The sequence below is a fragment of the Kogia breviceps genome, chromosome 3, assembly GCF_026419965.1.
Source record: "Kogia breviceps isolate mKogBre1 chromosome 3, mKogBre1 haplotype 1, whole genome shotgun sequence".
NCBI lineage: Eukaryota > Metazoa > Chordata > Mammalia > Artiodactyla > Physeteridae > Kogia > Kogia breviceps.
In genome coordinates this window covers 157,102,315-157,127,280 of record NC_081312.1, presented here as the reverse complement: position 1 = coordinate 157,127,280, position 24,966 = coordinate 157,102,315, and the positions used below count along the sequence as shown (strand labels likewise).

The following is a 24,966-nucleotide window of genomic DNA, read 5'->3' as shown; positions in this document are numbered from 1 at the left end:
GCAAGCCAGGTCTTAATCTGGTCCTTGGCGAGCTGGTCACAGCTGACTGCCCAGAGCTGCTTTCTCTGGAGGGTCATCTGGAGCGGCCGAGGCCCGCTGGTAGCTGGTGCCATTTCCCGGCCCTTGGCCTGGGGAGCATTGACCACAAGGCCCTGGGCTTCGGGCGACTCGGCTGCCTCGTGAGAGGTGGCTGCTGTCTCTGCCCTTGACGTGGGGAGGGGGCTCTCGTTGCCCCTCTGCCACCCCCAGCTCTGCTCTTAAGGCAGACGTGTCTCCAAATGCCACCCAACCCACAAGGGCGAAGGTCACTGAGCTGGGGAAGGCTGAGAAGGGGCAGCCCCCCTGCGAGCTCAGGAATTCCAGCAGAGAGGCACACAGAATGGAGACCCCTGCCCCGCCCTGCCCTTCTCTTGCTGGCCGGCTTCGATTCTCGCCCTCCCATCTCCAGCCCTCGGCTCCAGGAGGCTGAGGCCCCTCGAGGTTACTGCAGGCTGAACTCAGGGCTGCGAGGGGCCAGGCCATGCCAGGGGACATGCGAAGCAAGGGCCAGCTGGGGAACACAGAAATCCCAGTGGAAAGCTTGTCCCAAGCATCCCTGTGTCTGCTTTTCAGAGAATTTAGTGGACGGCTGCCTTCTGTTTTGTGTCGGGTGTTTTCAGACTGTGCATTTTCCCTTGGTTTTCAGCTTCCTTGTCTCACCCTGTCATGGTTGCCTGTGCCTGTCGGCCCCAGCTTTCACCCCCCAGGGAACCAGATGCCTGGAAAACGGACCAGCGGTTAAAGCCAGAGGCCTTACAGACAGTCTCCAAAGAGCGGCCGCACTCCTTAGTGGACAGCAAGGCCTACGCGGACGCCAGGGTTTTGGTGGCTAAGTTCTTGGAACACTCGAGCTGCTCCCTTCCCGTGGAGGTAAGGCACGTGGTGGGCTCCGCTCGCTCGGCCATCCCCTCCGAGGAGTGCCACGTGGAGGAGGCCGTCCTCAGCGCCCGTGTCCTGGACCAGCTGTGAAAGCACCTCCATCTGGATGTGGACATGGACAGACCTGGTGCCAGAGTCCCTGCCGGGGACGCCGGGCCTGTGGGGAGAGGCTGCTGCCCGGGTGGCTCAAGCGGCAGAGGCCGTCGGCTGTTTTCTGGGGGCTGACACTTCCTACCCGTCCCAGTGATACAGTGGATGCCTCTCTCGTGTCCATTGTGAATTCTTCCCTGTTATCAGGCAGGTGGCACCTTGAACTAGCCACATGAGAGCGATCCAGTGGCAGGGGACACACATGTAGCTAAAGAAACTGAAGTAGCTTCACAATCGGGGCCATGGAAGAGCAAGATTCTCCCGCACCCCAGTCCCCACCCCCCGATTTAGTTTAGTGTTTAAAGGGGTGGAGGAGTCCATCAGGCAATGAGCCCATTTCCCCTTGCGGTTTGAATCAATGATCAACCCTTTCTCAGAGGCTGATTTTTAAGAAAATAAGTCATTCTAGCCCAGATGGCAGCCGGGGTCCAGCCTTATGCCCGCAGGGCAACAGGGCCACCCTGTGAACAAACATACAATGAGGGACTCCCCAGGGGGGCCCAGCCACCCTGTGGCAAGGGGCTTTGAGGGACAAACCCCACCCCCACACCCCCACCCCGGCACCTTGTCTCCCGGACAACCCCTCCCTGCCTCTCCCCGCCCCAGGGCATTTTCCCAGCTTTCTCTCTGGCTGTCTCTCCACTGTCTCTTTAATGGGCTCAGCACAGAGCACTTTGAGTGGTTATTTGCCCCGTAACAATAAGCCCCTATGGCGAGCCCCCGGGGTTCTCCCACATCTGCCCTCACCAGACTGGCCTCAAGGGATCTCTGATGACCCAGAGCAGCCCCTTCCCCAGCCGGGCAGCAGCAGCCACATCTGCTTTGGAAGATGCCGCCTGTCAACCGCTCCTTTCCGTGAACCACCACCCCCACCTCGAGCTGGGCGCGCAGAAGCCTCCTCGGCCACAGCAGCTTGGGCGCCCTGGACCTTCTTGGCCCCCCGGGCCGCCCTGTTCTGGCGACCTCAGCAGCAGCTGCTTCCCAACCAGGGTCCTGGAGCAGCGCTGTCCTCAAGGACTTTCTGCAGCCATGGGGATACCTGTGCCATCCTGGACTGTGGCTGGCGGCTCCTACGTGGGACAAGCAGCTGGAGACCACAGTTCTCAACCAAGAGCCCACGGCCCAACACAGGGAGTGCCGGGGGCGGGCTGGGAGGGTGCCCAGCGCTGCCGGGTGTCCAGCAGCCAAGGGCTGTGCCACCCCCTGTAGCCAGTGTGCTGGGGTGTGTGGGGGGAGCAGGGACGGGTCTCGCAGGGGTGTTTCCAGCCCAGACACCCCGAGGAGCCCGTTGACACCAAGGTAGGTAGCCCGCGGTGCCCACCAGCTGCCAACGCTTTGCTTCCCTGTTATCATTGGTCACTGCCGTCCAGAGGTGAGAGCTGGACCAATATATAAATCAGGCCCTGTGATGATAGCCAGAACTTTTCCCCTCGAGACATCGCAGAGGAGAAGTTATGAGCACTTTATCCAGACTATAAAACGGGAAATCTCTACTCTTTCTCAACTGAGGGCTTTTGAAGTCCCCAAAAGTAAATCTCTCTGCAGGTCAAGTAAATTGATGGTTTTTCCAAGGGGCCTCCCAGCAAAGCGTGGATGGCCCCAGCGCTCTGGCCTCTGCATCAAGGCGTCTCTGCGGCAGCAACCAGAGCTCAGCAGGCTGCAGGGGTTCTCACCTGGGTGGGGGGCTCACGTCAGGTTTGGGGGCTCACACGGCAGGGCCCTGGGCCGAGCCTGCAGGTCTCAGACAGGCTGCCTCTTGAGTGAGGCCAGCCCTTGTGTCCGCACCCCCCCACCACCACCACCTCACGGGCATCAGAATTGTTACTCTGCAGCGGGATGGGTGACCTCCAGGGGGCCTGGCCTGGTGCTCTGTGTCCTTTGCTTCCCCTCCCTGCAGGGGGCCATGTCTCCTGCCTCCGAGCACCTGCCACAGCCTGTGCCTCCACCTGGGTGCAGGTAGGTGCTCTGGCCCGAAGCCCAGCGGCCCGCCCTTCTCAAGTGCTCGGCCCTCACACGTGTTCTCATGCTCAGTTTTGTGTTTGTCTTCACAGCATCTCTATCTTGCGGGTGAACACACTGTACCCAGTCCTACAGCGCTGGGCTGGCACCTTCTGAGTGCCCATGTCGGCTCCTGCAGGGCCCAGGCTCCTGGCTCCCAGGGAAGGTCCCGGGAAGAGAGAGGTGCCTGGCAACGGGCCGGGGTCTGACTCCCCAGCCCGGGTACCTTCAACCCCACTCTGCTCGGCGGCACCTGGGAACCAGCGGCGCCGGCATCAAGCACCCTGAGCCCCAGGCTGTGTCGGCTCACGGCCAAGGGGAAAGGCAGTGTCCCCCTCGTCACCGGTGCGCCCTCGTCCGCTCGGCCCTGGTCTCCCCGCTCTCATTAACTCGTCAGCAGGTAGGTCCCCACGGGCTGCGCTGGAAGCCGAGGCCCAGGATGCCCCCTGCACAGGGCCCGGGGCCTGTGTTCTCCTGGACCTCCCCCACCAAAAAGAGGGCCAGCACAGTGGGCCAGTGCCTGTCTGGCACTGCCATTAGACCCCCACCCAGGGACCACAAGGATGCTGGGATGGAGAGCTCCAGACCCCTACTCTATGGCAAACAGGGGCCGCTTATCCTTCACAAGGACTTAAGGGCTCCTTCAGCTGGTGGCAATGATACAAGTTAAATGCGTGTAACAAACCACGTAAAAGAAAGCTTATTTCGAATGGATGTTTTCTCCCCCACAGCTGTATTGATCCACAGATGCTGCTATTAAGGCAGAATTTATAGGAAATTGCTTTCAAGCCTGTTTGTACAACTGGCAAGTTGTATTTATTTAATGTACCTCAAGGCATTTTCATAATGATCAGTGTTTTAATAAAAACTATTTCTGGCCTCTGTCTCTGAGGTCTGATCGGGACAGACAGATGCCGAGAGCCGTGTGTCCTGCTGGTGACCAGGTGCCGAGCGAGGGCTCAGGCCGGGCGACTGACCACGGAGCGTAACCCACCCCTGGCACCTGACTGTGTTTCCTAACATCCTTCTGGAGACGGACCCCAGCCCACAGCTGTCCCCCTGTGGGACATGTCCCCGGCTTCTGGGATGAATGTAGGCCCCTGGCTTAAAGCTCTCTTTAATTTTTTTTTTTTTTTAATGTGCATCACGTGACGGGACACCTGCCCCCGTCATCTGCTAGCCCTAGGTTTCCTCTCCGGAGCCCATTCACCTGCCTCGTTCTGGGTGCTGCAGGGCCACACCCCTGGGCCCCCTGAGCCGAGGCCCCTTCCCTCCAGCTCTCACCCCAGGGTGTGGGCCATGCCTGCCTAGTGGCTCACAGCATGGAACTAAGATCCCGGCCAGAGAAGGGGCCCAGCTTGCCCAATGACCCTTGAAAACATGCTGGAACACCGCCCAGGGCTTCTGACCAGAGCCCATGCTCACCCCAGCTCCCCATGCCAGGGGACACCGGGACGAGGACGGTGACCACAGAACGCAGTCAGTGATGGGAGCACTGCCAAGTCCTGCTATCAGGTGAGACGGGCTGCAGGGCGGTCCCAGGGAAGGAGCCAGGCTATAGGTGGGTCGGCTTTCTGCTCTAAACACGCACACACCTCTCCCAGAGATGATTCCCATCTGAACCAGGAGAAGCCCGAGCCTCCCACTCTCCCTTATTCAATTAGTCAGGAGCTTGTCTCCTGCGGGGATGGTGCCTGGAGCCCTCAGACCTGGCGGGGAGGCCCCCACCCGGAGCCGGAGCCAGGCTGTGAGGGGCGGAGTTAGAGGAAAGCTGGGCGGCCACTTCGTCAACAAACCAGCCACACGGACAGCTTTCCATCATGACCTCAGGTTTATTAGTGGTATTAGCGAGTCTTCCCAAGGTCAGCTGCATGCAACACACAGGTCACCCTCATCCAGTGGTCCTAGAGCTTAGTTACTGCATGGTAAGGCTTCTTAAGTCACAGTGTATTCTTCAAGGCCTGGGCCAAAGAGAGAGACTTCCGGACAAAATGACATCGTGAACACTGAGCTCTGCGGGGCGGATCTAGACTATGCTGCACTTGACCTACACGCACTGGAACACTGCTCACGGTGACAGCACCCGGATGCGCAGGCTCCCAGGGACAGCAGGCTCTAGGTGTCCGGGGAGGGTCTGGTTTCCGAGGGGGGAGCTCACGTGTGGAGGCGTGTGTGTAGACAGATTGTAATGAGGCCGCCGGCCTGTGTGGGAGGCTGCCCGGGGGCGTCCAGGGGCCAGCGGACAGGTGGGCACAGGCAGCAGACGTGGTCGCGGGTCGTCGGAAAATCCTAACGTCTGAAGAGCAGTTTGTTGTCAAATGAAAGTCAAAATGGTGATGTTGTCTAAATAGGCATGGAGTTTTGAGGTTGTGGATATCACCATTTATGTAACTCAGGGATGTCTCCTTTCTCGGGAAATATAACCACGTGTCCCCCAACTTCAGTGACCAGTCCCATCCTGAGAGCTGCCTGTTCACACTCAGCCATCAGGGCAGTCGGGCACCCTCCCCGCAGGAACCCGAGCCCCAGCTGAAGGCGGGGCACACCGCTGCTGCCCCCTGGAGCGCACTGTCCTCCAGGGGCTCCCTGCACAGCCGCATCCGGGGGCACCCACGTTCGCCCTCCACGGCTCCACACCACACGGACGTACAAACCCTTGTCCGTCGCAATGAGAAAATTCAGAATGTGGCAAAATACGTGACTGTTCTACAAAGACTGGTTCCTGTGACTCTCCTTGGATAAAGACCCCTTTTTGTCCCCCCACCAAAAAAAAGTGGGTGGTGAGGGCATGCCCTTCAGAGGAGCCAGTGTCCTCAGGTGGGCTGTGGGTTCAGGGGTTGCGTCCTGGGTCCAGTTCCTGTTCCTTGGGGTGCAGGCGGGCAGCCTAGATGTACAACGGGGTCTCCTGGCCTGTGAGGAGCCTGAACATGGCGGCAGGCATGGTCTTCATATGGATCTGCCAATGAGAGAGAGGGGCTGACCCAGCCCTCCGTGCCTCCACCTCCCACCCCCGTCCCCCTATGCGAGACCAGCGATGCCCAAGTCCTGTGTAAAGTACCAGCATCCAGAGGGGAGGAAGAATGACCTGTGCACTGTCAACAACAAATGGGCACTTGTCATGGGCACTTGCCATCTACCTCTACAAGGACTAAAGCAGGTGCCGCTGCAGCTGCTGACTTTCAACACACCCTGAAAGGGATTCAGGGTGGAGATCAGGAATGAGGCCCTCTGTGCTCTGGGGAAAACTGGGAGAACAGGTCTTCAGATAGTTAGATATTTTCAGGAGCCAATTTTTTGAGCTCAATTCTCGTATCTCCTCATATCTAGAAAAACACTGAAATCCTTCCTGGTGACGTCTGCTCTTCATGACTAGCAGTAACCTTCATGAGACTAGCAGAACCTTCTGCAAAAAATATGTGCTCCACTACATTTATTCCCCCTTCACCAAAATCACATGTATACTGACCTTCCCCCCCTGCCTCTTTGGAGCAGCTTCCCAGAGCTATATGAAATGCTGTCTCCTGGGCTACAGTCCTCATTTTGCCCCAAATAAAACAACACACAGCTCTCATGTTGTGCATTTTTTTCAAGTCGACACCGTGGTCACCACCCCTGATGGCGGCTTAGAAAGCATACCCTGACTGCGCAGACTGTGACCTGGGAGCCCCGTCCAGGTCTTTAGAGGGTTTTACACGCGGTCAAGGGCTGGTTTTCCCTTCAGCTCAAGCTGACACCAGGTGCATAAAAAGCTGGACTTTTGACTGTGCACCGAGCTGAAGGCAGGCTGGGCGCCCAGGCCTCCTTGGCAACTGCAAGGGGCAAGCTTTGCCTCGGCGTGAGACCCAGAGGCTCACACACAAAGTGCGTGTGCAGCGGGCGGAGGCCTGGAGCCCCCCAGCCCCTGGGGGTCAGTTAGCAAATGAGCCTCTGGGGCCTGACCTCAGTCCCTGGCGCCACAGAGGCTGGGTACGCCAGCAAAGCACAGAGACGGCTGCCTGGAGAGGCCAACCGTGGGGGGCACGTACCCTAAATCCCGCCTGGGCCCCGGGCTCTGCTTCTGCTTCCTTTAAGCACTCTGCTCCGCAGGCTAGCCCGGGACCCAGCCGTGCTCAGGCCCCTGTGGGTGACCATGGGTCTAGGCGGTGGGCTCGCAGACCTCCAGCGCCCAGGGAGAGGCGGCCGCAGGTGCAGCCACCCCCAGCGGCGTGCAGCCAACCCCCCGGGCCTGCCCTTCCTCGGGCAAGCCGCTCTCAGGCCTTATCTGGCCGAAGCGTTTTCTTGTCACCCAGGCTCCCCCACTGGCCCCTAACACCAGGATCTGTCTGATCCACTTAGATGTTTGCTCCTTCATCAGCCTGCAACGGCTTTTCCCATCAGAAGACTCATTCTAATTCCTCAACCTGAAACCCATCCCCAAGGCCCAGCAAAACACCAGGTCTAGTTGATCGGTGACTCATTTTCCAAATGTGCTCAGGGATGATGGAAAACACAGGCAGACAAGCTCATCTCCCAGGACCAGCCAGTCCAGCACGAGGTCCGCCCAGGCTGAATGGCTTTCCACACCCCAGGCCTGAGGTCCAGCCTGACTGATACCCATTCACCTCAGGTCCAGACAGTCGGACACATTTCTCCCACTCCTATCCCAGCTCCCCTGCCCAACTGATAGCCCCAGCGGGGCGGCTGTCTCGAGGCATCTACTTAGGACAATTGGATTTTCCTTTCTTGGAAGCCATTTGTAAGAGAAAGTTAATGGTGCCTACCTGGCCCCCTCCTTCCTGAGAGCCGCTGTCTGCCACCACCCATGAAGGGAAACAGGCCTCCTCCCCCGGCCGCGGGACTTTCACAAAATACTGAGTGGGTCATCGTGGCCCCAGGAAAGGTGTCCTGACCGGACATGATCTGAAGGCCCCTCAGGGAGCAGCACCCTGCTACCCCCACCAGCCTCCAAAGCGGAAGCCGTGCCTGGGTCCCCACCGCCCTCAGAATCAAACTGAAACTCCCCGCCCGGCACCTGCCTTCACAGCCGTCCTGTGTCACCCGCCACTCAGCGCTGCTGTCACCCAGGCTTCACCCAGGGAGACACTCACCCATTCACCCTGACTCCCCGCTTCCCACACACCTACACACCCACCCCCCGCACCGGGGAGACCTCCTCCCAGCACTGGGCTGGTACCCCCACTCCCAGCATCTTATGTCCCCCGCTGAGGTACCCTGCTCCCTCCTGAGCTCCCCGCTCTGTACCCCGTCCACCCTCACGCTGGCATGGCATCACACTGATACCAGAAAGAAGCAGAAAAGGAGGCGGGGTACAGCCAGCAGAGCGGGAGAGGGGAGCACAGCAGGGCCGGCCTGCGAATGCCCACCCCCATCCCATCAGCCACAGTCACCAGGGGTGAGGAGGGGATGCCAGAACCCGTCTGCAGCAGGCTCCCCCGTGGGAGACACAGCCGTGCTCAGCTGATGCAGCCCCTGGAGGAGGCTCGTGGAGGTCCAGGTGGGAGCGCGCCAGCCAGCAGATGTGCCCAGGTCCCTGCAGGGACAGGCTCTGCCAAGAAGGGAGGCTTTGCTCTGGGGTGCTTCCCCAGCACCTTATATACGCCCTCGGGGATTACATGTCGGCCATGGAAACATCTGGGCTCCGAGAGCCCGGTTCTGGCTTTGGGCAGTGACCTCTCACCTCTCCCACCGAGTTGGACAGCGCCTGGACGATCTTCTCGTGGGCCGTGGCCACCACGCTCTGCCCGTTGATCTCGATGATGCGGTGGCCCACGCGGACGCCGCCCCGCTCCGCGATGCCCCCGCGCATGAGGCTGCAGATCTAAGCGACACGGGGGTGGGGGGTGGTCGGGTCAGCACAGGGTCCCCGCCATGCTCGCCAGTCGCCTCCAGCCCCCAAAGACGGGGAGGAGAATTAATCACGCGCAGGATGAAGCTCCTACATGCCGTCTGCTGACTCACCAACTGGGAGGTTATGGTTTCGAATGTGTTTGAAAATGGCTGTGGGAGACCCGTCCCCCCCCACCCTCGCTGGTTGGAATCTGCTCCCCCCCAGCTACCCGGGGCCTCTGTTCCTGGGTCAGGGGTGTGGAGGCCGGGAGGTGTGCAGGTAAAGCTCTGCTCCTCTTTCCAGTGAAGACGGTCACTGCTCCCCCGTCACGGGGAGGTGGTGATTTCACCAGCCGACAAATGGAAAGAGATGATACAGCCCCCGTGTGTGTAAGATCCACTAAAGACTGGGTGTCAGAAGGTGGGGTCCATGCAGACAGAAGGGAGGGCGAGCAGCCCCAGGGCCCATGGAGAGCGGAGGGGGGGCAGCTGCACTCGGGGGGTCCCCGGGGCCCTGTGGGAGCCACGGGAGGGGGGTGGGATGAAAGCACTGCAGCGGGAGAGGCTGGGGCGGGAGGGAGCAGGCAGGGCGCCAGGCCTCTCATCCACCCCCAGCCGAGAGCAGACGGCAGCGTCCCTGGGGCCGAGGCTGCCCGAGAGCAACCACACCCACACTGGAGGTCTCCCCTGTCCACCCCCGCCAGGCACCTCTACCCTGGGCCCCTTGCAGCAGTATCCCAGCTGTCCTGCCTAAAGGCTGCCCTCTACCTGACGTGTTTGAGGATGAGGAAGGACGAGCCCAGAGTCTGGTGGGAGGAGAGGCCCAGGCTGGTGGGACCCTGTCCCCCGAGTGCCCCGGGGGACAGCCCGCATCACCTGACAGCCTCATTGTACCCACAGAGGCCTTGGTCTGTACGGTTTCCTCAACCCCAAAATGCCACCAGGAGCTTTTTAGGGCTTTCGAGGGGTCCTCGTATGATTCTGGTCAGCATCCTACAAGGTCAAGCGTCGGCCTGCCCGCAGGAGGTGCAGGTGCAGGCAGGACAGCTAGCCCTCCCCCAGACTTGGTGTTCTTTCCTTCCCACCGCGAGGCTCAACGCTGCGAGGCCTCCTCTGCGCCCTGTGCTGAACGCCGCCCCTGCCTGGGGCTCCTACCTGGGTCATAGCCCCTTCCCATCCCAGACCTGGTCAGGCTGCTCCACTGGCTAGGGAGGGGCTGACTCTCCACCCCCAGACAGGCCCCCTCCACCCCAGCTGCCCGTGGTCTCCCTCGGTACTGGCCTGGCATCTTCTGAAGGCTGAGATAGGCTGAAAGCCACTGACCCCAGGCTGGCCCTGTCACCCCTGCAGACTCCCACCTGTCATCTGGTTTGTGGTCTTTCCAGATCCACTTTGTGTGTGTGTGTGTAAATCCCAGTGCGGTGCCTGAAGCCCTCGAGGTCCCTCCCAGCCCTCAGGACCCCTCTCTTCTAGAAAGACACAGATGCAGGCTGATGTCACAGCCCAAGGCCACTCCCACAGCAGAGTGGGCCACGGTCCTGGACCCCAGGCACCTGGGCCAGACCGGACTCAGGGTAGAGGAAGAGAAGCGGGCTGACCCCACCACCGATTTTCCAGTAAGGGGAACACCCATCCTGTGCTGTGAAGGCTCTGCTGACCTGTCAGTATTAAGGATTAACTTTTATTCCCTCCACTCCCCAGCCAGACGATTTAAGGGCATTTTGTGGCCAGTGGAAGGAACTGGCTCTCTGAAGATCCAGGCTTCAGGAAGACCTGGCGGGTGTCAGGCAAGGTCCAGGTGCTCCTGACGGGAGCTAGGACACCCCATAGCAGGCGCTGTTTCCCTAAGTCCCTAGTGGTAGCGTTTTCCCTCGTGGTGGAGATTTGGGGACAGAAGGTAAAGAGGGGAAGGGGACAGGGAGAGGGAGAAAATAGCTTTGCACCTTAAGAGGGGGTTGCCAGGACGATGGACTCAGACCCTGACAGGGGCTGGAACCTGGGGGTCCAGGCTGGCCGAGGAGGCAGGAGGGGAGCAGAAAGTGCTGAGGAGAGGACCATGTGGGCACACGCCTGCACACATAAACACACATGCACGTACACACGCGTGCGGGCGGCAGGCCTTCCTAAACGAGGCGTGCCCCCAGGATCCAGGGCCTTGGGCTGCTCTAATTTCTCAGGGTGCACCTCTCAGGAGGAACGCTGGTGTCTCCCAGCTGGGGACGTCCTGATCTCTTCCCTGGTGTTGTGGGAACAGAGAGGAGAGGTCCATTTAGAAGGAGCGTTAACTGGCTCAGTTGGGGCCTGTCTGCAAACGAATGCCTTGTACTTTGGGTGTCATGAAGCTGAAAATGGGAAAAGCGCTTGTGCAGGACTAACTCAGGGGTCCGAAGACTTTTCCAGGGACGCGGGGAACTTATCTGCGGGGCCCACGTGATCTGTGGGCTCTGCGGGCCCTGCAGTCCCAGTGGGAGGAAAGACGGTTGGCTGGCCACCACAGGGCCTTGTAGGCACCTCTGTGGCTTGGTTATTGACACCCGAGACCCTAGATGCAAACAGGACAGCCCCTGCACAGCTCACAGATGTCTCAGGTCCACGTGTGCCCTCGCCCACTGACCCTGACCGCGCACTCCAGCATCTAACACGGGCAGAGGGCAAGCTCCCCACGACAGCCGTGCAGGCCAACGCCTGCCCCGCCACTGCCCAGAGGGGAGCCTGGGGCAGGTCCCTTCAGCTACCTGTTCCTGAGTCCTCATCTGTGCATGGGGACAGGGGATGTCCTCCCTAACCAGACCAACGCACAGACATGGGCTCTAGACGGAAGCCCCAGGTTTGCAGGAAGAGCTGGCCGGGTGGTGGCCTTTCCCGGTTCCTAGAACTGACAGACAGATGGACTGACACCCCAGACAGACGCCCCAGCAGGCCTACAAGTCTTGCAGCAATGGAACTAGACAGACTGGAGAACCAGAAGTCCTGCACGCCCATGTTCACAGCAGCTCAGTTCACAGTAACCAAGAGGTACAAGCAACCCAAGTGTCCATCAGTGGAGGAATGGACAACCAAAATGGAGCGTTTCCACACAATGGAACACGATTCAGCCTTAAAAAGGAAGGAAATCATTCTACACATGCTACGACGTGGATGAACCTTGAGGACATTTTGCTGAGTGAAACAGGCCAGTCACAGATGGACAAAAACCGTATGATTCTACTCATATAAGGTACCTAAGTATGTCATATTCAACTTCACAGGGGCAGGAAGTAGCAGGCTGGTCACCAGGAGCTGGGGGAGCGGGAGGTGGGGAGTCAGTGTTCACGCGAACAGACTTTCAGTTTTGCTGATGGAAACAGTTCTCGAGATTGGTTCTACAACAATGTCAACGTCCTTAACGCTGCTGAACTGCAGGCTGGAAAATGGTTGAGATGGTAAATTTCACGTTAATTGTATTTTACCACAATTGAAAAAAAATAATAAAACCAGGAAAAGCAGATGTTCCAGGAGAGAGTCGGAGCCAAAAGAAAAGGGGGAGAGAGGGGCAGATTTCACAAGGTAATCCAACTTCTCAGCCACAGGGCCTCTTGTTTTAAAAAAAAAAGACAAGCTACACTGAGATCCTTGGGGACAGTGCTCAGGCTGACAGCCCCCAAACACACGCACCCGAGCGCGTGCGTGCACACACACACACGCACACACACGTACCGGTGTGCGCACACTGACAGCCATGCAGAGGGCCCCTCCCCCTCACGTCTCACCTGACAGCACCCAGATGTACCTGACGCCCCAGCGCTGGGACATACTTCACCTAACTGCTCACCCCAGACATTTAAGCAGGCACCTGCCACAGGCAACGTTTCTGGAGGCATCAGGCAGAAAAAGGCAGCGGGTTTGCATCGGGGCTGACAAACACCACGTCCCGCCTGGCGTTCCGCCACCTGCTCTCCAGCCACCACCTCCTGGGTGCTCTCAGGGCAGGGAAGCCCCCCAGGAGCCACCACGGCCCCTGGCTCCTGGCCCCTAGCACACGCACCCCCATTCACAGAGGCAGGATGCCAGCTGGTGGGTGGGTGGCGCTGGGGGCCACGCAGCTCCTCGTCCACAGCTGGCCCCAAGCGCACACACCGCGGGACTCGGACCCTGGACCAGCAGCAGAGGCACCGAGCAGTGGGCGGCACCAGGACCCCTGTGTGCACACCTGTGACCCGGGAAGGGCAGCCTGGCAACGCTGCCTTCAGAATCAGGGGGTACTATTTCCCTAGTTCCAGACCCCAGATCTGCTGTGACCCTGAACCCCACACCCCCAAACCTTCTGGGAAGCCCCCCTGGCCTCAGCCTCCCAGCCACTCATACCAACCTGGGAACATCCCCGCACACCCCCGCCGCAGAGACCCCTCCTGTACCTCCCCAGGGATGCACCCCCACCAGCCTCCTCTCCCCCATCTCTGAGAGGGAAGGCTCAGGGCCAGGCCACACTCAGGCCACTCTCCACACTTGTCCTCTCCACTGCCTCCCCTTCCTCTCCTGCTCACTTCAATTCAGCCCCCACAAAACTCTAGGCAGAGACCCCTTCCTTGTGTCTCCTCCTCCCCCTTCCCCACCTCGGTCCCCACGGCCTCCCCAGCTGTGTGACCCAGGGCAAGTTACTAAACCTCTCTGTGCCCCAGCTTCCTGACCAGTTCCCATGCTCCTTATTAGGCTGTAGTGAGGATTAAAATGAACTGGCTGGAGGGAAGTATTTGCAGGGGAAGGATTTTGCTTTTTGGTGGCGGAGGGGTGCTCATCAGGCCCCAAGAACAGGCAAAGCCCTTGCCCGCCCCCCCCCCGGAGCCTGGCCTTGAGGGGAAAGCCGGCCCTGATGCATCATGCCGTGGCCCTGATGCATCATGCCGTCGCCCTGCAAGGCTCGCAGCGGGACAGGGGCTGCATCTTACAAAGACCACGAACCAGGCCCACCTGGACGGCGAGCTCCCCGGGGCCATGCAGGAGGGAGAGCTGGGGCCCACAAGGCTGCCCAGCAGGGCAGGGGCAGCCCTCAGGGTCACACAAGCAGGGTCCATCTCAGGGGCTGCCGGTCCACGACAGTCCTCCCTACCACCCACCTGTCCCCACCCCAGGGAGGGAGGTCCTGCGGATGGCACCCAGGCAGGCCCCACATGGTGGCTCAGGGTGTCAGGGGCAGGTCTAAGGCCCCCCCCCAGCTGCTCCCCGGGCCTGGGGCCCAGGCCCATCCACATGGTGCTCATAGCAGCTGCAGGCAGGGACCCCGGGCAACCTCCTGCACGGCCCCGGACACACGTTGCGTGCAGAGCAGCCGGGCAGGGTGGCGCTAGCTGGACCGCCAACTGGCCGACTCCCGGGGCAGATGCCATGTTCCGGAAAGAAATTCTGACCGGGTGCAGACAGCCTGGCTGGGGCCCCGTGCTTGGGTATGGTGCCAAGGGGCCTTTCTTCTCTGCAGAGTTTGGGCCCAGTGGGCCCTCCTTGGAGGTCTCGGTATACTTCATGGATTTTCTCAATCTGCCCAGAAAGTTTCAGTGACTTGCCCAGTGTCACACAGCTGGGAAGGTATGGCCAACGTCAGCTTCAGATGCACCCACACCCTCTCCTCCTTCGTCTTGGGCACCAGCTGGACCACCTTCCCGGCCAGCCCTGTGTTTGTGGGGCATGTGACTGAGCTCTGTCTGGCCAGATGGACGTAGACAGAAACGGCAAGAGCCACATCTACGCCCCCGTCTCCCCGCAGCTGCCAGTCAGACAAAGAGCGCCCTGGGGGAGGGTGAGCCTGGGCCCCTGAGCGACCCTGTGGCGCGAAGCCCCTGCCCACGTTGGACTGTGACCCGAACGACAGATCAGCTCTCAGTCCACTGAGATCCGGGGAACATCGGTTACAGCAGCAAGTGCGCCCTAACCCAGAGGGGACAGAGATGTCCTGTGACTCTCCCCAGCCCCGTGTAAACTCTCCACGCTCCTGCACCAGGTAGTGACGGGGGAAATTCTGTCTCATTTGTAGTCCTATTTCTAGAACGTTCTCCCGATGTGTCCGCTATGACCGTGGAGGGACACACACATCTTCCCCCTCAACCTGACACCACCCCCATCCACCGCATAATCTCTTCCTTGGCTTTTTAGCACTCTGGGCTGGCTTAAGCAATCTGGAAATGACCGGCCTTCCCTCTTCTGTCCTCCATCCGTGGCCACATCCCTGCCCACTGGGACCTTTGCAGGAGAAACGACCCAGGAAACAGAACTCACGCAGGTCGAAGAAGAGGTGGGAACTCTGGAGGGAAGAACTCTGGCCTGAGGAACAGGCACAGACTTTTGGCCAGACCAGCACTCATTCAAGCCCAGCATCACCTCCTCCTGGAGGCCCTCCTGCCTTCTCAGTGGCTGGGGCCCCACCTGACACAGCTCAGGAACCTCACACACGGCTCTGAATGGGTGAGTGAATGAGCGAATGAATGAATGAACAAATGAATGAGTGGGTGGGTGTCTTGCACACAGTGACTCTGACACTGCCATTGGCTGCGGGTCCCAACTGCAGGGGTGGGAGGGCTCCTCTCTCCACTCCAGAGCAGGGGTCTGCAGAGAACAGCCACCACTGGGACGAGGGTGCCAAGGGTGGGGCTGGAGGGACCCGTGCCATGACCACACGCTGGCCCGCCCGCCCTGCCTGGCCTGGCTGCTGGCAGCCGTGACCACTGGCTGGGACCTGCCCCATCAGACAGGAGTGGTTCTGGAGGGACGGAGAGCTGCCCCCTAGCCCCCTGCACCAGGCCCTCCACGTGCACGGTGGAGGCTTCCGAGCGCCAAGTGGACTCACGATGCCGTTCTGCACGCTGAAGCCCAGTTGGTACTTGAGGTCCGGCCGCTTGATAAGGACGGTGGTGACTGGCGGGCAGCTGACGATGTTGAGCTTCACCTGTGTCTGGTTCTTCAGACCCTGTAGAACAGGAACGGGAGGCCCAGTGGGTCTCAGATGCCACTGGGAGGACAACCTCAGGGGCCTGGGAGGGTGAGCCAGTGGCAGGGCAGAGCCCCGGGAGCTGGGGGACCGAGCCAGGCAGGCCCCTCTCAGCCCTGGTGTCCCTCTGCGTGGATGCAGGCATCACCCTGACCGGATGCAGGGGTGCTGGGCATCCCAGGTGGCAGTGCGTGCCGTGGCCCCTGTGCTCTGGTGTGCCCTTTGACCTGGGAAGAAAAAGCTGCCCTGGGGGAAAGGCCAGGCTCCGAGCGCCCCTGTGCACAACCAAGAGGCCGGCACCAGGTCACCCTTGGCGGTGCCCAGGAGGGGCCCTGGCCATGCTGAGTGCAGGAGGACTTCCTATTTGGGAAGATGGTGGGGCACCTTCCTCAAAACAAGGCACCCTCCAGTGATGGACTCTCATGCTGGGGGTGGGGCGAGGACAGGGTATGGCTGGCAGAGCAGAAATCTGTCAGCAGGAGGCTCTGGTGTCTGTGTTGAGACAGGCCAAGGGAGACCTCAGGCCCCAGAGGACAGTGGATGCCACGGCCATGGTCCTGGGGTTGGGTGGGGGGAGGGGAAGGGGCCCAGCCTGAACGTGGCTGCAGCAGCAGGGAGCTCCTCCTCTGCGCACATGTGTGCATATGCACACGTGTGCGCGTACACACACACACACACGGCCCCATCAGGGCCCAGGTTAGAAACTGCCCCAGGAGCTGCAGCCCTCAGAGCAAGGGTCCCGGCTGGCCAAGCCTCTGGCGCCTCTGATGAAGGCCTCTTCTGTGCCTGTCTGTCTGTCTAGCCACACAGTACCCACTGGGTCCCCAGGTCCAGGAGCCCCCTCACAGGGCCTTCATCTCTGAGTGACAAGGGGGAACAGAGGCCCATCCTCTGGCCCCGAGACCACAGCAGGGCTGGAGGGAATGAGCCGCAGGACAGATGGTTCCCCGTAGGCTGAGCCACTGTCTGGACCCTTGAACAGAGCAAAGGCACCGCCGTGCTGAGGTCCCCTTGGATGGCTGCCCGACGCTTCAGCCCGGGGGGCTCTCACGGACAAGCAGGGGCCACCTGTTTGTGTCCCCTCAGCGTGACCCCCCCTAGGGAGGGTATGCACCTCCCGAACCTGCAGACTTAACGGGTCAGACGGTGAGAGCAGCCTCCCAGCTCAGATCCAGGCAGGGGAACCAACCTCCCTGTTTGTCCAGCAGGTGAGACTGTCAGCGAAAAGTCCCAGGCAAACTAAGACAAGCTGGTCACCTGACACCTACAGGTCCTCGGCCCTCACCTGGGGCAGCCCAGGTCCCTCTCTGATGTCAGGGCCATGGTACAGTCTTGGGTTCAAAGTCACTGGGTGGGTCTCTCTGGGCTCAGCATTCTGGTGGGTCGGGGGGATTACAGAGCAGCGAGGATATAGCGAGGTGGGGCCCCGTGCCCACCTTGATGATGCCCTGGCAGGTGGCGAGCGGCAGCCCCACCAGGCTGGTGCCGTTAATGGACATGATCTGGTCGCCGATGCTCAGCTTCCCCGAGCGGGCAGCCGGCCCTCCGTTCATCATGTTGGCCAGGATCACGGTGGGCAGGATGGAGCCCCAGCCCGACTCCACCACCACCACACCCAGGATCTCACCCTTGTGCTTCTCCAGCTGCAGCTGCAAGGAAATGGGTAGGGTAAGAGAGGCCCACCTGAGATGGGGGCTGGGGGCTAGGGGCTGGGCCTCTGCCCAGCACCCCGGAAGGACCAGCCCGACCCGGGCCAGGTGCCTGCCCTGCCCTCAGAACTGAGGCCACCTCCTCTCGGCCTGCCTGCTGTCTCCCTGGCCTCGTCCAGCTCTGGCTCCCAAGCCCTCCTGGGACCCACCCAACCATCCTGGGAACCAGGAGCACAGACCCCCTCTTCTAGCCCCAAGCTCGGCTCCAGGGTCCCAGCTCCCGCCCCCACCCTCCCAGACCCACGGAGGCTAGAGAGACGTGTTCTCAGAGCCCAGCCCGGCCCCCGCTCTTGTCTGGAAAAGTCCTTCTATTTTCTCTCTGCCTCACGGGTCACTCACAGAAAGCTGCCTGTCATTCATTCATTCAGCAACAAGCCAGGATCATTCACTCATTCCCAAGCAGTTAGGGTACAGGCCACCCCCAGGGATTTGCTCCTCTTCTCAGGAGAACTTTCTAGAGACGCCTGAGCAAACCCACTGGGACCTGCCAAGGACCATGGGCGGCTTCCCAGCACCGTGGGCAGAGCCCCAAATTCCCCATTTTCAAGATGCCTCCCGCACGCTTTCCAGAAACACCTCGGGGGGCTGAGCCCCCATCTAATAGCAGCATTAAAAGGCACATTTTCAAGGTCATTTTAAGACTGACCGTCAGCAGGTTCTTCCCTACAACAGCACCGCATTTCCCACACAAGTGCTCGCTGCGAAGGCAGGGCCCACACACCAGGAAGGCTCGACCCCTCCCGGCCTGCCTGCTGTGCCCCCTGCCCCGGGCACCCACCTCTTTGCAGTTCTCCGAGTTGGAGAAGTGGATGAGGTCGTCGTTGTACATCTCCTGGGTGTTGATGATGTCGCTGTACTCCTTCTGGCTCAGGTCCTCGGGGTTGATGCCGTTGGCCCGCAGGAACTCCTGGTAGGCCACACTGAAGGCCTGGCCGATGGACTGGGCGATGAGCTGAGCCTGTGGGGAGGGGCGCCCAATGGAGACGGGCAGGCGCACGGGCCCCGAGAGGGGGTAACGGCACAGCCTGCATGGGGGCCCCTTCCTGGGCTCCGAGGAGCCGCAGAGAGACCGTGGCCGGGGTCTCTGTCGGGGGAGCCCTTCTGCTGCTGGGGCCCTGCCTGCCCCCACCCGAGCTCCCTGACATCCCAGACATCCGAAGACAAAGCACAGTTTCCAATAACGTCTGGGGAAATTATGAATTATTTGCTAATGATCATAGTTTTGTTGCTTTCACGGGCGACTGTACTATATTTTCTTTTCACCCATCTTTTTTTTTAAACAAGTGTGTTTTATTTATTTAAATATTTATTAAATTAATTTAATGAAATTTAAATTAATTTATTTAAAATTAAATTAATATTTATTAAATAAATATCTTTATTTGGCCCATGCCCGGTGCAGTGGAAGCGTAGACCCCTAACCACTGGACCACCAGGGCAGTCCCCCACCCATCCTATTCCAAACACAGACTGGGGGGTGCATCCTCTGGGGAACGTCACAGAGACTGTCAGTCACCCACCCAGTATTTACTTCTCTGGAGCAACAGGACCCAGTCCAGCTGCGGGGGAGGGGGGGGGGAGGGGGGGGGGGTGCGGGCAGGATGTGTGCCCAGCTGCTCTCGTGGGGCATGTGGATGTGTCAGGCTGAGGCCAACGAGAAGCATGCGACCTTGAGGACACCAGCATAGGGCAAATCATGAAGCAAATCACTTCCTTCTACTTCAACAGGACCACTTCTATGGACTGGACTGAATCTGATACTGCAGAGGCCTGAACTCTGAACAGTCACTGCCAAAGCTTACATGCCACCTGCTGGTGTGCAGATAAAGGACCGTGGGAGGTGAGGGCTAAGGACCCAGTTCCTGGGCCACGTCAAGCACCCTGGCAGCCAGGCAGCCAGGGGAGAGCAGTGGGGCCCCTCAGCAAACCTCGGGTCAACAAGGCCTGAAAACATGTGGAATTGAGGGGTTTGGCCTGAATCCCATTCTTGCTCTACACACTGCATGATTCTCGGGCTGCAAATGAATAAGCCTTTGTGAAAAGAGCGGGCTGGGCTGGATAACAGAGGGAGAGCTCGGAGCCCTTCGATTCTAGACCAGACAGCCCTTGCAAATTGGGCCCCGAACGGTCTGCAGGAGGGAAGCCCAGCTCCACTAGGCGAGACCAGGCCCTGCCTGCGGCCAGCAGCAGTGTCCTGGCAGTTTGGCGGCTCTGCTCAGAGGGAGAGCCAGCCACAGCCATGGAGCCCCGGGACCACCAGGTGGCGCCACTGGCCCAGACGTGTATGGAGACAGTGGGGGGAGCCCTGCGGTGGCAGGTCCTGGAGGGTGCCTGGCCCGAGGCTCAGGCCAAGCTGAGGATCCAACGGGGCCTCCAGGAGGAGGCTGGTCCCAGCATGGAGGGTGGAGGGCCGAGGGCCACCTGGAGGCCTGGAGGTGCCCTGCCCCCCTGGGGTCTCAGGTTTGCTGACCCCAGCTGCCCCCAGGCCTCTGGATCCATCTTCCTCTGACTGGGGTCCCCTGGCTGGGAAGGGGGTGTGAGAACATCACTTCGTTCCCCCCGCCTACTGCCCCCGGTCGGCGCCCATCACCTGGGGGAGCCCCTGGGAGGGCAAGGTGGTCCATGCCTGGGCTCCACCCCCCCGGGAACCTTGGCGTCTTCCCACTAGCGGCTGGCTGCAGTCTCCCATCCCCTGTCTGCTCTGGGTCCTGGCATCCCTGCCACCTGAGCTGGGGCCAGTCCTGAGGGATTGCCCCTGCCCCCAGGTCACAGCCAAGGCTGTGAGCCCAGAAAGGTAGGGAGCGTCACGGGGGCCTCCCCGAGGGGCTGGCATTGGAGGCTGGCACTCAGAGGGGGCCTCCTGCAGGTGGGCGAATAGCGGGGGAGGCTGCCCTGCCCCCCCCAGCCCTTTCACTTCTTTGGCTCACCTACACTGCCCTCCACTTCACAGAAGGGAAACGGAAACTCTGAGAGGGTCACCACGGTCCTTAGGGCCACCTTCCATTTTCTCCAGGTGTCCCCCTCTGTTCTCACTGGACCCTTGGATCCTTCACTCACCCCAGAAACAGTCGGACCCTGATGGGGACACCATCAGGGTCCGACTCTCAGGATGGCTGCTTCATCCCCTCATGCCCCTCCCAGCCCATCCTTCCCATGTGCCTTCAAGGACCACCTGGAGCCCCGCCCCCACCTTTGCTCTCAGCCTTCTCTCCCACGGAATAGAGAAACCCAGGCCACAGCAGCACCCAGGGCACGGTGGGCACCTCGGAGCCCCTTCCTGCTCCCCAAGCGAGCAGACTGTTCACCCCCTGCCACTTGGCCTGCTTCCTGCCTCACCTGCCCATCACCACAGCCTTCTCCAGGGCCCATCACATGCCCCCCGGCCGGGTCTCTGAGACTCCTCGAGCCATGAGCCAAACAAAAATTCCCATGCAGGTGTCCACAGACATCTGTATAATGGTGAAAGGAACACGTGTGTGCATAGTGAGTCTGTATGTAAATTTCCTCTCCTATAAATGTGTCATTGCTTCAAAGCACTTGTAGATGACTTCAACTTCTCAGCAAAAAGGTCACTGCCTCCACCCACCCTGCATTCGAACATGAAAACACTGGGACCCCTTCCCCACTGCTCCAGGTCCCTGACACACCCTCAAGTCCCTTGGTAACCGAGAATGCCCTTCCCAAGCATCCATGGAGGAGAGAGAATTTTTAAAAATCCTGCTCTGGCAACAGCCCCAAGAACAGCTCAGCTGCTGCCTCCTGGGTGATCCTGAATCAGATCTGCCCCGAGACCCCGCTCGCCTCCTGCCCTGCAGCTCCCTTCCCCAGTCCCTTTCTCCCTCTTCCAGGCTCAGAAAGATGCTCTCATCCCATCCAAGGAAGGAGTCAAAGGGCTTATGGTCTCTTAGCGAGTCTGCGGTATTTTAAACGTCAGAATTACAGTTGACCCATGAACAAAATGGGGGTTAGGGGCTGTGACCCTCTGTACAGTCTATAAAAAATCTGTGTCTAACTTACAGTCAGCCCTCCGTACCCGCAATTCCTCCGTGTCCGCGGTTCATGATCGCGGAGTCAACCAAGGCGGATGGTGTAGCGCTGTAGCATCTACTACTGACAAAGGTCCATGGGTAAGTGGGCCCTCGAAGTTCAAACCCATGTTGTCCAAGGGTGCACTGGATTTTCCAACTTCTTATGGCCTGAAATGGCCATGAGCAAAAGCAGAGGCGCTTCCCCATTTGCAACCCTGGAGTGTGGGGCGTGCATCTCAACAGAAAAGTTAGTCAAGGGCTACTTTATTTGGGGAGAACAAGGTTTTGTTAAAGGACCTTGTCAAAGAGCTCCTCGGCATATTTAACTACGGTTCCATTTACAAACAGCTCCTGAAAAACTTATTTCATGAAGCGAAACAGCTGCGTTCATGGTCTCTGCAAACTTGGAGTGTTAGAAAAATCACCACTTCCACTGGAAGCATCCATGATGGGGCACAGGATCCCCATCCTATACGTGCTTTTCTGGGACCACGGTGCCCATGGGGCCTGGGCCGTCGGGAGGGGAACATCACGCCCGAGCATTTACTTACATCCTCGGACTCAAACACGTGGCAGATCATCTTATACTGCTTCTTCCCCTCCTGGGCCCCGGGGGTGGTCTCGATGCAGTCCTGGGAGGCTGAGCGCGGCATGCGGCGCCTGGCCATCAGCACCACGATGTTCCCAATGTCCGCGATGTAGGAGATGGTGCGAAGGGCATGGTCCATCATGGTCTCCTGCCGGGAGAGGCATGAGAGGGCCTGCGTTACAGGGAACAAGCCCTAAAAAACACCCAACTTTGGGGGCTCTCAGCCTCGACACTCCTAACATTTGGGGCTGGACCATTCCATACTCTGAGGGTGTCCTGGGCACTGTAGGACGTTTAGCAGCATCCCTGGCCCCCACCCACTAGACGCCAGTGGCATCTCCTCCGTCCCAAGTGTGACGACCACAAAGATCTCCAGGTGTGGCCAGATCTGCCCTGAGGGACAGAGTCTCCTGGGTAGAGAGCCACTGCCCCAGTGAACAGAGCATTTTAGGGCAGTGATTCCCAGTCAAGGTGATGTGCCTTCACCTTAGCCCTGCAGCTTCCAAAATGATGCTTGTGGGGGCATGATACTGGGTCTGGCTCCCGGTCCTGTGGGGGAGGGGCAGCAGCTGAGGCCCATCCCCACCTGATCGGAGGCCGTCTGTGGCTCTGGAGAAGGTGCCTCTCCCTGCAAGGTGGGCGCCTGGCCCAGACTTCCTGCCAAGCAGAGGAGGAAGGCTCCAGAGCCAGTGTTTCCCAGGGATGAGTTCGTCCCAGGAGCTCAAGCAGCATGGACCTGGGCAGGGGGTCCTGAGGCAGCCCGCCTGACTCTGATGGATGGGTCTCTGCAGCCTTTCAATCCCCCCGGGAACCTGGTGGGCCATCACTCTCAATGGCTTTTGTCCTCTGGCAGAAATCTCTACCAAGCATCATTCCCGGGAGCCCTACCTAACAAGGCTGCACACAGAGGCTCTGAGAAACTAATCAGCTTGGTCTTTTATGCCTTTGTCCTCTTTCCAGAAAAGAAAATGGGGCATTTCTGCAACCTCTGCAGCCCCTGTCTTCCTCACAGAAGCCACGTCTGCACACTTGCCTTCCTGGAGCTGCTGTGTTTTCTGGCCACCTCGGGGTGGGGGTGGGGGGCGGTTTATAACCACAAGAACCCCCTTCCAGGAGGGGCTGCTGGAAAGGGAACAGTGAAGGTGGCTCTTCGGCATCTCTTGATGTCCAGCCACTTTCAGAAACACCTGACTCAACCCCCAGGTGTCAGAAATGAGCTGCTCCCCATCTCCAAGCACCTGTCAGTGGCAGAGCCCGCTTCCTCCCAGACAAGGCCGCCCACCACGTGGCCTCATCCCCTTCCTGCCCCAACCGGCCACTCGAGTTCCCACAGTCTCTGCATCTATTCCTGCCTCCCAGATTCTCTGCTAACATTTCTTATTTTATAATCAAACCAATTTCCTACCACCACGCTTCCAGTTCATCCTCAGCGACCTCAGAGCAAACTCTCAAATGATCCACGGTGCCCATGACTGGCCAGGCTACCCCAGATGCCTCAGCCAGGCAGCCAGGCCACAGCTCAGGGAACCTTTCTGACCCACCTTCCCAGATCTTGTTCTCCTTGCTCTCGGTGACCCCAAAGCCTGCAGGGGCCAGTGCTCGGTTAGTTCATCTTTAGGAAGCACCATCCACCCCCCACCACCAGCTAACCCTGCATGACCTTCCCTCTCCCCAAGGCCAGTTCCAAGGTTCCGGGGTGTGTAGACAGGGAACCCGGCCTGTCTTATTCAGGGCGGCCAGCATTTTCTCCTGAGCACACAGGGAACCAGGCCTGTCCCATCTTCCCAGTGAGATAGGGGCTCCTCGGGAGCCGGGCACCTCTGCTTCTCCCACCAGCCCTGACCTCCCAGTCAGGAACGCTACGAGCAATGACCCAGACACCCGCTGCACTCCAGCAAGAAAAGCCACTGACGTTTCCATCATGGAAGAGAACAGAGAGCAATCCCACCAGATCTAGTTCTCAACCGTGTGTGCAAACACCCCGAGTTCTCTCTCTCCCCCAGGACCTCTTCATGTGAGGGGGATAGGGCCCCAGCAATGGTGGGGCTTTGCTTACCAACCCACAGGAGACCTGCTCCCTGCAAAGCAGGGATGAGGCCACCAGCCCTCACTCCCCACCAGGCTCCGCAGAAGAGGTGGGTGGGCACGGAGGGAGGAGCAGACTCTCCCCGCTGGTGGGGAGCAGACCCAGGAGGGAGCTGCTTCCCCTGAAGAACGAGGACTCCCCACGTGGGGAGCCCCGGCTGTGCAGATGCACAGGAACGCTGGGAGGAGGAGATGAACAATGAGAGAGCAAGATGCCGGGCCCCGACCACGCCGCAAACTGCCACGGTGAGGAGAGCCCGATGGGACAGAGCGACGGGGGCTTTCCACTGGAAAACGGGAAATGACACTCTTTTTTTTTTTTTTTTTTTGCGGTACGCGGGCCTCTCACTGTTGTGGCCTCTCCCGTTGCGGAGCACAGGCTCCGAACGTGCAGGCTCAGCGGCCATGGCTCATGGGCCCAGCTGCTCCACGTCACGTGGGATCTTCCCAGCCTGGGGCACGAACCCGTGTGCCCTGCATCGGCAGGCGGACTCTCAACCACTGCGCCACCAGGGAAGCCCTGAAAACACTCTTTAAATACCTCCGACGAGCAGAGGTGAAGTTCAACCAGAGAAGGGGGAGGACTCTTAAAGTTGAACTTCAAAGACCACTGGAGTGGCGGTAAGAAAGGACCATGACCAGCTTGCCTCCTGCCCGGGACTTCCAGAGAGATGCTGCCTGTCGAGGACCCTGTCCTGGTGGTCCTGG

At 59.8% G+C, this 24,966-nt stretch overlaps 2 protein-coding genes across 16 annotated transcripts in view; one reads left to right on the top strand and one right to left on the bottom strand.

Annotated features, from left to right (window-relative positions):
* Positions 1–6,637, top strand: part of ENTREP2 (endosomal transmembrane epsin interactor 2) — a 424,627-nt gene extending 417,990 nt beyond the window's left edge. For 4 of the 10 annotated variants that reach the window (XM_067030100.1, XM_059056495.2, XM_067030102.1 and 1 more), the window contains 2 exons: positions 686–3,024; positions 3,120–3,945. In XM_067030100.1, the coding sequence (XP_066886201.1) occupies positions 686–1,008 (323 nt within the window). In that variant the 3' untranslated portion in view covers positions 1,009–3,024; positions 3,120–3,945. The other 6 variants (XM_067030099.1, XM_067030105.1, XM_067030097.1 and 3 more) reach the window with 5 other exon arrangements.
* The window catches only part of APBA2 (amyloid beta precursor protein binding family A member 2), a 229,487-nt gene continuing 209,399 nt past the window's right edge, over positions 4,879–24,966 (bottom strand). For all 6 annotated transcript variants that reach the window (XM_067030092.1, XM_067030091.1, XM_067030095.1 and 3 more), the window contains 6 exons: positions 22,136–22,321; positions 18,335–18,514; positions 17,284–17,496; positions 15,707–15,826; positions 8,744–8,884; positions 4,879–6,022 (listed from right to left, as the gene is read on the bottom strand). In XM_067030092.1, the coding sequence (XP_066886193.1) occupies positions 5,951–6,022; positions 8,744–8,884; positions 15,707–15,826; positions 17,284–17,496; positions 18,335–18,514; positions 22,136–22,321 (912 nt within the window). In that variant the 3' untranslated portion in view covers positions 4,879–5,950. The remainder of the gene's footprint in view (positions 6,023–8,743; positions 8,885–15,706; positions 15,827–17,283; positions 17,497–18,334; positions 18,515–22,135; positions 22,322–24,966) is intronic.